At 41.6% G+C, this 12981-nt stretch overlaps 1 protein-coding gene across 11 annotated transcripts in view; it reads left to right on the top strand.

Moving 5' to 3' along the window:
- Nucleotides 1-12981, top strand: part of DOCK10 (dedicator of cytokinesis 10) — a 271165-nt gene that overhangs the window by 218242 nt on the left and 39942 nt on the right. For all 11 annotated transcript variants that reach the window (XM_086719771.1, XM_086719772.1, XM_086719770.1 and 8 more), the window contains exons 29-33: nt 6058-6141; nt 8549-8645; nt 10411-10455; nt 12196-12371; nt 12497-12613. In XM_086719771.1, coding sequence (XP_086575897.1) covers nt 6058-6141; nt 8549-8645; nt 10411-10455; nt 12196-12371; nt 12497-12613 — 519 coding nt within the window. The remainder of the gene's footprint in view (nt 1-6057; nt 6142-8548; nt 8646-10410; nt 10456-12195; nt 12372-12496; nt 12614-12981) is intronic.

Genomic DNA, 12981 nt, shown 5'->3' with positions numbered 1-12981 from the left:
CTCAGTATATATATATATATATATATACACATGTATATAGTACTAAAGTTATATTTCTTTGGGTTACAGATTGAATTGAGAAGGCAAAAATGCTAGTCAAGAAAAAAAAAAACAAAGCTAGTGTAGAAGAATGGTATATCATTTAACAAATAATACATTCAACTAGAAACATGTTTTTCTTCTATTCCTTCTTTTGCCCAACTATTGACTATTATATCCTTGATGAAGCCACTTTTCTTGTATCTTTATGATACAAGAACATACTGCATAAGTGTGAGAATTTATAAATAAATACTAACAATATAAAGCTAAGAGGCCATAAGATTATTCCAAATCATCTTTGGTGAATTTTAATCCAGTAAAATCTGTTTTTAGTATATTAAACATCATTTCAAACTATACACTGTAGTTGGTCTCATCTCACATTCACTGTTTTCTCCAATATTTTGCTTCTTATTTTTGCTTTTTACTTGCTTTCAGAAAAAAAAAAAAAGGCATGGTCAAGATTAGGGATGAAGAGGGTCAAGGAAAAATTACTATAGTTTTATACCACATTTTAAGATGTACAGGAATAAAGTTTATTACTATGCTAGTAGGTTATTTGAAGTGCTTGGTAGAAGAGGAAATTTGGAAAAAATGATAAATTGTCCAACTTGTAAGCAAATTATGTTGAAGAAACATCTGTAATATTCTTCCCTAAATTGCAAAGAATGATGGCTAAGCGAGTCTTTTAAAAGGGGGAAGACCCTTTCTCTGTCTTCCTTGGCTTAAATGCTGTGTGCTTGTTGGAATAAATATGTTTTCCTTGGAGCTTATGCATCCAAAAGTTGCTGCTTGTACATAAACTAGTGTCAGAATTGGGAGCAAGTAAAAAATGTCGAAGATTGAAAAGGACAGCATGGAGTAGAAGCTAACGGTGGTCCCAGTAGTTTTGTGAAATGTGTGAAATAAAAGCACGGATTGGCAATAGATAAACAAATATGGTCTGTAAGATACAGAGATTACATGGACTGCAAATCGAAAGCAATACCTAGGTGAAGTTTATAAGTGAAAAGAGTTGAATATGTTGTACATTATAAAAGTCCATTCTGCAAGCATTGTTTTCAAATTGTAGTGGTTTTTTTTTTGTTTGTTAATGTTTATTTTTGAGAGAGAGAGAGAGAGAGAGAATGTGTGTGTGCATGCGGGAGCGGGACAGGGGCAGACAGAGGGAGGGGAACAGAAGATCCGAAGCAGGCTCCTCACTGTCTGCACCGAGCCTGACGTGGGGCTCGAACTCATGAACCGTGACATCATGACCTGAGCCAGAGTCAGATGCTCAACCGACTGAGCCATCCAGGTGCCCCTCAAGTTTTAGTTTTAATGGCATTTACTTGACACAGAAAACTTTTTTTTTTTTTTAACTTTTTGTGAAGATTATCAAGATGAAATCTTTTGAACTAGGAGAGAAAAAGGGAAAAGGGGACAGAATGATTTTTTGAATGTAAAATTTAATGTAGTCATTTGGCACAATGCCTATGAACTGATGAACTTTGAACTTTCAGCTTCTCCACTCCTGCTGTTGGCATTGTAAATCTCATATAGGGGCACCTGGGTGGCTCGGTTGGTAGAGGGTCCGACTCTTGATTTCAGCTCAGGTCAGGACCTCACGGCAGGTTGTGAGCCTGCAGCCTGTTTGGCATTCTCTCTCTCCCTCTCTCTCCGCCCCTACTCCACGTGCTTGCACGCCCATGTGCAAACACACTCTCTCTCAAAACAAATAAATAAACATTTTTTCTTAATCTCTTATATTCCCGGAAATCTGATAAGAGTGCTCTGCTCACTTTGGGCTTCAAGTGACTTCTGCTTCTTTTGGTTATTAAATTTTACAGCAGCGATCAAATACTGCGGATTAGTTGGCATTGGAATTTCACAATTGAAAAATAATTGTAACACCGTAGCTGTGTCAAAATTGTTTTCCAAGAATGGAGAGAGCAGTATGTCTGGTGTGGGCATATAAAAATGTCCTAGGTGAGGGGCGCCTGGGTGGCTCAGTCAGTTAAGCGTCTGACTTCGGCTCAGGTCATGGTGTCACGGTTTGTGGGTCCGAGCCCCGCGTCGGGCTCTGTGCTGACAGCCTGGGGCCCAGAGCCTGCTTCAGATTCTGTGTCCCCCTCTCTCTCTCTGCCCCTCCCCTGCTTGTGCGCTCACTCTCTCTCTCTCAAAAATAAATAAACGTTAAAAGAAAATTAAAATAAACACAAAAATAAACATTTTTTAAAAATGTCCTAGGTGACAATGTGCCTTTCTCCATGATATATCATATCATGGGAAAGTAAGATTTTTGCAACAACTAAGCCAAGACCTGTACATTCTCTGGGTATTCCGTCCTGAAAGTAGACGGGATGCAAATGGGTCCATGGATACATGTGTAGCTTTTGTAATTTTTCTTTTTACTGCCAGTCTGGGTCACAACTCCACCGTACCTGAGCGAACCCATCTAAGTACTCTTCTCATGCAGGCCTGATACCAAGGAGAGAGCAAGGGAAAGTTCCTTGTAATTTGTATTTTCCTGCTCAGACAGCCGTGCCTCTTTACCCACGTGGCTGCCTAATGGCTTTATCTCAGCCAACTTTGGAAATCATCTAATATAGGAGCTCGTTTTAGTTTGGTAGCAAAATACATTTAAAGAAACATCTCGGGGCGCCTGGGTGGCTTGGTCGGTTAAGTATCCGACTTCGGCTCAGGTCATGATCTCACGGTCCGTGAGTTCGAGCCCCACGTCGGGCTCTGTGCTGACAGCTCAGAGCCTGGAGCCTGTTTCAGATTCTGTGTCTCCCTCTCTCTCTCTGCCCTTCCCCTGTTCATGCTCTGTCTCTCTCTGTCTCAAAAATAAATAAACGTTAAAAAAAAAAAAGAAAAGAAAAGAAAAAGAAACATCTGTAAGGGGCGCCTGGGTGGCTCAGTCGGTTGAGCGTCTGACTCCGGCTCAGGTCACGATCTCACAGTTCGTGGGTTCGAGTCCCGCATCGGGCTCTGTGCTGACAGCTCAGAGCCTGGAGCCTGCTTCTGATTCTGTGTCTCCGTCTCTCTGCCCTTCCCCTGCTCATGCTCTGTCTCTCAAAAAAGAAAATAAATGTTAAAAAAAAATTTTTTTTAAAGAAACATCTGTGATATTTCTCCGTAAACATCGACAGAAATGGGTAAGTGAGTCTCTGCAAAGGGGAAAGTCTTCGTATTTACTCTATTTGACTTAAACGCTCTATGACTTTTTTTGAAAATATAATTGATTGTCAAATTGGTTTCCATACAACACCCAGTGCTCATCCCAACAAGTGCCCTCCTCAAGGCCCATCACCCACTTTTCCATAGAGCTCATCTATGCAAAAGTTGCTGTTGGTCGTACCTAAGCTGCTGTCGAGCACAGGGGCAAAGGAAAGTATCCAAGATGAAAGAGGAAATAGCAGGACTAGTGGCTTGAAGAACATAAAAAAAAAAAAAAAGCAAGGACACTCCTCCGGTTTGTTTTGCAATTTAGGGCTTCATCCTCTTCACTGAGCAAATTATAGACTAAAATTGCCATTGTCCTCACAATCGGTGAAATAAAATATTGTTTTTATTAAAATCTGTGTTTGCACGTAGTTTAGAATATTTAGCTTTTAGTTTACTAAACGAAACTGAGAAAATGTTGGTAGGTTATAAGTTCTCCAGATCAAGAACCTGCAAACTTTTTTTTGTGAACAGCTAAATACTAAAAATTTTTAGCAGGACATACGGTCTCTGACACAGCTACTCAACTTTGCTATTGGAACACAATACAGCCCTAAACCATTCACCGTAGATGATAGGGAAGTGATTGAGTGGGGTTGTGTTCCAATAAAACTTTATTTATAGAAGCAGACAGTGAGCCAGTTTTGGCCCCTGGGCTGTAGTTTGCCAAAGCCCACTGCAAATTATTTTCTGTTGCTATAAAAGGTTACTATAAATTATTTTAAAACAGAAGCAGAGAGAGGCCCCTCTAGACCTCAGCAACGGGCAGAAGAGCCTCTGTACCTGGGGCGAAGCACACATTGGGGTGGACCAGACACGGGAGACCCATGAGAGGAGAGCTGCTTGATGAAGCCTGACCTCAGGAGGGCTCTCTGCAGGCAGAAGGCTGATGCGGATGATCTTGTTTCCTGGGAATGACCCCCTTTTTTCTCTCACTGCCCCTTGGAAAGCATGACAAACTTACCACATCGAAGGTCATTCTTCAATCTCAGAAAACCCCAAACGCAGCCTTCTCCCCGTCTTCCCCATTCACTAGTCCTGGAGCCTGACCTCCTTCAAAAGCTATCAGGTCTGTTCCTCAGAATAACCACAGTAGCCCCTGGGAGGTGTCAATTGCCACGTTCAGTGACAGGACTCACCATCCTCTTCTCCATCGACTCAAGGAGCCCTGGTGTCTTCCCCACTGACATCCCCAGGGTTCTTTTCACCTGCTTTTTTTATTGAGATGTTTCTCAAGTCCACAGTTACACTGGATGGTCCTCCTGTCTCCATAAGATGGGACCCAAACCCCTTTCCAACACAAAAAAGACAGCAAGAGGTCTTCTCCAGAGAAAGCTCCACATTTCTCTGGGTTTGCCACACCCGCAAGTACCCTGCGTGGTGCACAAGACACAAGAGCCCCTCTCTTCCTCCCCCCCTCCCCTCCTGCTTTACATCGTCTGAGCCTTTGATTATGCTGCGTGTCTGCCTCTTGTCACTGCTATACTGGCAGATGGTAGGACACGAGAGCCATTTCCTTTTTAGTGACTAGAGAGTAATTGAAAGAACTTAAATTCAGATTAAAAATTAAACGATAAATGAGGCAACATACTGACACAGTAATGAATGAGTAGGAACCTCAAAAATCACTACGAAAAAAAAACGAAGGAAAACAAAACAAAAATATAAACGACTTAACAATTGGTAGAACATTATTAGAGAAAACAGCTCTTGTTTATGCACAGATGTATTTCAGTGGGAGACCTCCCGCTTGGTGTACTACCTATGACAGGATTTTATGTCCAGCCTTTTCTGAGAAAAGAGACTTGTTCGTAAAATTGGGAAGAGATCCACGATGTGCAGAACCGAGGTGAAGACCTTCCGCTGGGCTCTTTGGACAAGAACGAAGCCCTCCCCACTCAGTGGCGCAGCAGCTGAAAGGTTTTCGCATGTGGTAGGCGCTCTCACATGCATTTGGATGGACGGACTTGAACTCACGCGCACCGTGAGGACCTCCACGTGGCAATCTGCATTAGCGCCTCCCCAAGATACGGCATCAGGAAACACCGTGTGTGCCTCCGACTTCACGCTTGTGCACGGTTATTTGGCCGCTGTTGCTTGGTTACTGGTGACATGGCCATTGGTCTTTTGGAGAGAGCGTGCTGTTCCAACTTGGAAAGTCCACCTGCCTCCTCCAGAACTACCTGCTGTTTAAGACCCTCCTTCTTACAGTGAAGAGAGTTTGACCACAGAGGAAGAGATGGCAATCTCAGGGTCTCTTACCTTCACTCTTCAAAGTCAAGCTGCATTGCCTGAAAAGAAAGGTTTTCTTTCCTTCAACCTTCTGTTGAAGGAAGCCAGAAAGGTAAAAAGGCTTTCCTGACCCATCGCTGCCACCCCTATTCCATACCCAGTGCTGTGCCGCAAGGGATCTTCCTTCGCCCTACAAACCCCAGAGTCAGATTACTAAAACACGGTAACAAAATGGAACTAAGTGATTAAAGAATAGACAAGTAAAAGCTAAAACCTTCTGTATAGAAAGGAAAGGAAAGGGCTATGATATTTCACTGCAGAACTCTAAGTGCTGTTCAAATAAAGTTGACAAAGAAGAGTTTGTCACTTTCTGGTGTGCGCGCTCTATCTAGTGTTTTAATTAGTTGCCATACGTGGGTGAATGCCTAAATATGGTGTCGAGTTTTTTTAAACATTTATTACACAACACATTTAGCTAAATATCATTTTACTGCAATATATTTATTCATCTTTCCTAAAATCTTTAACAATCTTTAAAGTAAAAATATCTGAATTTACAATTTTATATTTTTTTAGCGCTGTTTTACATTTATGGACCGGGGCTTTGTATTTAAGATGGTTAACAATTACATCAGCATGTTCTCCTCTGGTGATCTCAAGGTAAGAGCCAAGTGCAGGCGGGATTGCTTTCTAAACCATTGCGTTATAAATAAATAAACTAGTCTCTGTGTCTGGCTGCCTAAAACCTTAGCCTGTGCATTCTCCACATCAAAAAATAATGTCTATCCAGTGAGAGGCAGCCTTTTAAAACGGTTCATCTGAGTTAGGCTCCCAAGTCCTTTCTTAATGGGGAGGCTGTGGCATGTGGAGTGTGAACATGAATGTGTGATGTTTCACTCTTATTTCCGGTGGGTGGTGAAAGGAGGGATTCTTTTCAGCCACAGTTCTTACAGCCCAGTTTGCTTGACTGCCTTGGTTTTAGCACTGAACGTCTCACTTTTCTGAAATTGTTGAGTCTGGGGCAAACTAGGACAGTTGACCCCCTCTTCCTAAATAGGGAGGATGTGTCGAGAGATAGGCTGGAGAGCAGTGATTCTCCAAGTGTGGTTCCCAGACCAGTGAGCTGAGAACTGACTGTGACAGGTGGAGCCCAGAAACCTGTATTCCAACAAGGCTTTCAGGTGATTCTTAGGTACTCTCAAGTTTGAGAACCATTGAGCTACAGTTGGGCATATGCTGGAGGAAAATAAGACTGGACATGGGTGAGATCATGAAAGCTGTACCAGTTAAGAGTCTCTGGGTTGCAAGCAACAGAAACTTACGCCAGTTTGAGCAACGGGCGAGTATTAGAAGAGCAATGACATCAGTGAAAGAAAGAGATGGAAAGCTGGGCTTGAGAAGGAGCAGGGACTAGGACACAAGAGTCATTGCAAAGGAGGAACCATGGGCCAAGCTCTGCTACTGCTTAAAAAATACATTGGGACCATTTTCTTTCTCTTGACACTCGGCTTAAGATTTACATTCCAGAGAGGAAGTGTGTGACCAACCTGCTTTGGGTCACATGCCTGCCTCTTAAGGAAGGAAGACAGGGCACCTGAGTTAATAGTTCCCCAGTAACCTTTGCCCATTAGGAAGAAGGAAAGTCCCCAAGGGGTAATTATCTTGGTACTGGGAAAGAATAACAAATCTACAGAGGCCAAAAGTAAATAATGATCTTATATCCTTTCATGCCACGCTTAGGAATCTGAATATTATTTTTGGGGCAGTGGAGATTTACTTTTGACTAGGGGAGTTACATGATTCTATGCCATTTGGGTTTTGAGAATCCAGTTTCCTCTGTAAATATTTTTTGAAAGAATATTCTTTGTTAGTGCCCCAATTATGCATGAAATTCGCAGAATATCCTTTTAGGTATAATTCAAGGAGATCTTAATTATGTACTCTCTTAGAGAGAAAACAGAACATACTCATTGAAAAATAATTAACATACAATTTAATTATGCTCCTGTTCACTTTGATGCAAAGGGTTAAGTCAAGCACTATTCTCGTTTGAAACGGCAGTATTTTAAATTATTAACCCAAATTGCCACAAAATAGAATTCTAAAATAATCTGAGCAAATGGAATATGTTTTATTATTTTGTTAGCTGGTATTAGTGAACACAACCCAACTGAGTCTTAAAAATGGATTACTGAGTCTGCATGTCAGTGAAAATAGAATATTTATGAATGTGCTAATTGTTCCTTCTTATGTGATTGTTTTTAACACATGTATAAAGCTGTCTTAGACCATGTCTAAATCCATGTATTACTGTCCTAATCAAAATGTCATTGAGAAGACAGGCCTGTTTGCAAGGCAGGAAAAAGACGAATTTCAGTAACTCAGTCTGAGAACAAAGGGCCTGCGGAGAGAGTTAGTCTAGTCTTGGATCACATGCCCCATTGACGTCTTTAGCGCTGGATCCCAAGAGGTGATCACAGGGAACTGTCCTATGAGCTGACTGTGGTTTTAGAGCTCTGTGCATGTGGTGACGTACAATTCCTTTCAGAATAAACACGTTCTGACAGAAGCCAAAAGAAGTGGAAAATGCACACTGCACAGAATTGGATCTCACAGCGGCTCAATATGGGTTACAAATGGGATCATTTCCTAAGGAGGCCTTGACCGATCTCCAAATTTAGGGAGTCCAGGGGCACCTGGCTGGCTCAGTCTGTTAAGCATCCGACTTTGGCTCAGGTCATGATCTCACTGTTCGTGGGTTCGAGCCCTACATGGGGCTCTGTGCTGACAGCTCAGAACTTGGAGCCTGCTTTGGATTCTGTGTCTCCCTCTCTCTCTGCTCCTCCCTCATGGGCCATTAAACATTAAACATTAAAAAAATTCACATAAAGGGAGTCCTACTCTATTTACCACTTCAGGGGGACAAAAGCCTGTCAACTTAACAATTACCTGGTGGTCACACAAAATTAACTACATCTTCTTTTTAGATATAAGATTCAAGTGCAGATTTTTTCTTAACCTTCTTGGTGTATAAATAATAATCATTCGGTTTGCTTTTTTTTTTCAGACCTTATGCCAGTATAAATTTGATTTTCTTCAAGAAGTATGTCAGCATGAGCACTTTATTCCTTTGTGTCTCCCCATAAGATCCGCAAACATTCCAGGTAATAACTCCCAGAATGCTCACCAGTTCCTGCAAAGTGAACACTCGTATAAGTTCGTTTGTGTGACCTTTGTGTGTTGTTGTTTTCCTGTTTCCTCGGTCTTGATCTCCCCTGAAGCTGTTACATGGGCATTAGACCCAGGTAATCAGGTGAAGACACCAAGAAGTTGGTGTCACGTGGTGAAGAATGTGGCTCCATATTTCTCAGTTTTTGTCTAGATTTCCTTTTTCATTAAAGAGAAAGCCAACAAAATTATAAAATCGGTGAACATAAATCAAAGAATTTTAACCTACAACAATACTTTGACTCTACTGGCTCCAAAAGAGAACTCTCCTTTGATTTTGAAAGGCTCAAAATTAAGGGGGGAGAGAAGTTATACTTTGTGAGTACAAATTCACTTGGCGTTATCAATTAGTGTGTGTAATTGTGTTAAAATGCAATTCCTCAAAATGAGTTTTATACAAAAAAAAGAAACTTGTTGCCTTGAAAACGAGGAAGGAAGGAAGGAAGGAAGGAAGGAAGGAAGGAAGGAAGGAAGGAAGGAAGGAAAGAGGGAGGAAAGCGGGAAGGAGGGCATCATTGTAAATACTTGGTAGCTCTGGATTAGAAGGAGGTGGAGACGGTTGCTTCCCATTTCTATATTTACTATAGCATAAGTGGTCCACCGAAAATCTTTTCATGTATAACTTTTATTGATGTATTGCATCTATACCAATATACATAGATACCAAGATGATCATCACACATCTAGCTATCAGAAGACAGTCAAATATCAGGATGCAAAGAAAACGTTAAAATGATTTAAGAACTTAAAATACTCTGCTTCGACTTCACCCTGCATCAATATTGAATCATTATGTTGTACACCTGAAATCAATATAATGTTATAGTCAATTGTACCTCAAGAATGAAAGGAAGGAGGAAAAGAGGGAGAGAGGGAGGGAAAGCAGAAAGAGAGGGAGGAAGGAAGGAAAGAAAGAAAAAAAGACCTTCCTTCTAAGCAGTGAGTAAATTATCCACAAGGAGCAGTTTTGATATTCATGGAAAGCAGAAAAAAAGGATGGTAAAGAGCCTCCTTACATGTATTGTAGCTTATACTGTATGTGTCACACAAAACTAATATTTTGGAGGGAACATAAAATACATTATCAAGCCTGTAAACGTTTTGTCATTTCAATCTTAAATAAAAGCTATAACATTATCCCTTTCTTTCCTAATTTATGAAGTATATTTAATCTAAATGCCTTCGTAGAAAAAGAGGTAGAAATGTCATCTTGGACAATAACATTTTTCGCCTTTTGGTTTGTTTTGTATTCCTTTTTATTTTTTTATAAACTATTGCCAACTTATTATTGGGTTAGACAGGCTGGTTAAGATACTCAAGAAAAGCAAACCTATTGTACCCTTTTGATTCCAGTTGTTTACTGTTGATCTGTAACTCAGGAAAAGGCCTCATAGTCTCCTTGTAGATGTGATATTATCAACGGTGAACATAAAAATACATGTTTCATTGCATGCGGATTTCTGGTAGAAAAATAAATGTTCAAGTAAAAGGCCAGGAATGAAAATAACTCTGTTCATGACATTCCTTTTTAAGGAAACAACCAACCTATGGTATTTGTCTTCAAACATAAAGCTTTTCTGAGGAGACTCACTTAGGTTTTAGGATAATACAGTTTTTCAGTATAAATTACCCATAGTTCATGAATATAACGTGTATGTATGTGTGTATCTTAACTTATTTGTTTATTTATATTAAATCCAGATCCCTTGACGCCTTCAGAATCAACTCAAGAGTTACATGCATCAGGTACATAATTATGTTTTATATTAGATTCTCTAAGCATCAATAAGTACATCATAATCTGATAATATTGATTGGTATAGATACCACAAATTTCCAGATGCCATTTCCGGATGCCAAAAATAGTCATGTGTTTAATATCATACAAAGTTGTCAACAGGCTGACTGAACTGTTCTCTTGTCACAGATAATTAAGTGCTTCCCCAACCTGAATTCTTTCATAGTTTATTCTCCAGAGTTTGACATTTTTTTTAATTTCCCAAATCATCTGAAATTTTCTTAGGGTACCTCATAAATAAAATTCCTTGATACATGTCATAACATGTTTGTTCAGTGTAACTAGCTTTATATATTTCTGTCAACACACCGCAGCCTGGTTTTTCAGCTAGTTTCTCAAGATTGAGGTTGATTATTATTTTTGCTTGAATTAGGTTCATAACTTAAAATAGTCTGGGCAAAACTTTTCTCTAGTTTTAGGTTGGCAATTACAAAGTTTTGTTCCACTTCTGGCCCCTCACGAGTACTCACTATTTCGTGGAGAAATATTTTTAACCTAACTAAGCCCTTGGACCTCTATCTCCTGACCCTCCCATTCCCTGCTTTTCCACATCCAGTGGCATTTTCATGGACTACAAAACTCCTTATGTTTAATTTGCCCCTAGTCAATTATGGACTGGAATATTCCAAGAGATCATTACATCTAACGGGTAACTGCGAGGATTCACGGACATAACACCTCTACGGTGCTTAGCCTAGTGTTGGCACTCAGTACATGTTCCAGAAACGGGTGCTGGTCCTGTTGTTAACAGTTACATTTAGGAAGGACATTGGACAACTCTTACTGGAAATTTTGATGTTCCAATTTCTCCCTGATTCAGGCACAAAATTTTGCAGCCCCGTTTGGTTTCCCTCTCCTTGCTCCTTCACGTCCTTCAGCCAACTTACCCTGGTGATTTTTCTTCTACAACTCGGGTCTTTCTGCTCCATCCCAGACACATCTCACTTCTTCCCTCCCTGCCTTGTGGCCGAGCGTCCGGTATTATAGCCCGCTCCCCGCATTTCCCCCACAGAATAACTCATTTATGTCCTGTCACCATGTGAACAAATGAATAAGCACAGGTCTGATCAGGCCGCCGATCTCAATGCCATTGGTGACTTCACACTTTCTACAGAATTCAGTGTCAAATGGAGGATCCCAGGTGCCAGCTAAAAAATGTGTGCTTTGGTCTCTCCATCACCCAGCCCCAAGTGCCCCTCAAGTCTCAATCCCCACCCCCTCCTTGGCTGCTGGGCTGACTGGCAATCCCCCAACCTGTGTTTCCCACACACTGATACACTGTGGGTCTTCAGAAATCTGTGCCATGGAACCTTTGTCCTCCCAACCTCTTCTCTTCCACCCACACCCTCCCACCACCTCCATTGGCTCCGGGCCCCCTGCACCTCTGACCTTCAGCAGCCTCAAAGGCCCCTCTCAACATCTTCCTGCCAGTGACGTCTCCTGATTCCTCCAGACAGAAAGTGAGCTCTTCTCCTCTCAGCTCCTGTGACACTGTAGACACGCTACTCATGGAATTTGACTATTGGTGCCAGTATACTCTCCCTCATTTCTCCTCTCTGTAGTGAGACTGCGTTACTGAACCCCTCCCCGGTAGTGAGAGAGGTTGGTGGTGGTTGGATAAACCTTTCTGGATTATAGAGTGATCGTTTGACTTTCAATCACATGCCTGCTTTACTCTCCTCCCAAAGATATGCCTGAATATTCGGTCACGAATGAATTTTGCCGCAAACACTTCTTAATTGGAATTCTACTTCGAGAAGTTGGCTTTGCCCTGCAAGAAGACCAGGACATCAGGCACTCAGCTTTAGCTGTCCTAAAAAATCTAATGGCTAAGCATTCCTTTGATGATCGATACAGAGAACCCGTGAGTGATTTTCTTTCCTCTCTTCCCTAAACACCATTTCATGGCTCACTGCATTAAATGCATATCAAACCTACAGTCTATTGATTTGTATGCGAATCATTTCTCTCGGCCACCTTCCCACCTAGGAGAAACAGGCCCAGATAGCAAGTCTATACATGCCCCTGTATGGCATGCTTCTGGACAATATGCCAAGGATTTACCTGAAGGACTTATATCCTTTTACCGTCAACACATCCAATCAAGTAAGTTTACAGAATATTTCAAATGTGCATTTTAATCAAGAGTTCACCCACTTTTTGCCCTGGATAGCCATCTTCCCCCACCCGTGAGCAAACAGAACACTGCTGCTAGCTATTTTGAGACGTCCACTTCAGTCTCCTTTGTTCCGGATTGGTCCCTGGAGCCTTCTGCCTCCTCCACGTAGTCGACATTTGGGTTTCACTGTCCTCTCTTCTCTGTATCACCCCCCAGTTCTGTCCAGTTTTTACCAGGTTCCTCTGTCGAGTGCACGGCCCCATCCTCAGGGCGCACCCTCTCCCCCTGCCACCTTTCCGCACGGGCTTTGCGACCACCTGGTGTTAGGGTAGCGGAGGGCCTCAGTCACACCCCA

This window comes from Puma concolor, chromosome C1 (genome assembly GCF_028749965.1).
Source record: "Puma concolor isolate L17-30 chromosome C1, mPumCon1.1.hap2, whole genome shotgun sequence".
Classification (NCBI taxonomy): domain Eukaryota; kingdom Metazoa; phylum Chordata; class Mammalia; order Carnivora; family Felidae; genus Puma; species Puma concolor.
Note: the sequence above shows the minus strand (reverse complement) of the source record. Positions and strands in the feature narration are given on the sequence as shown.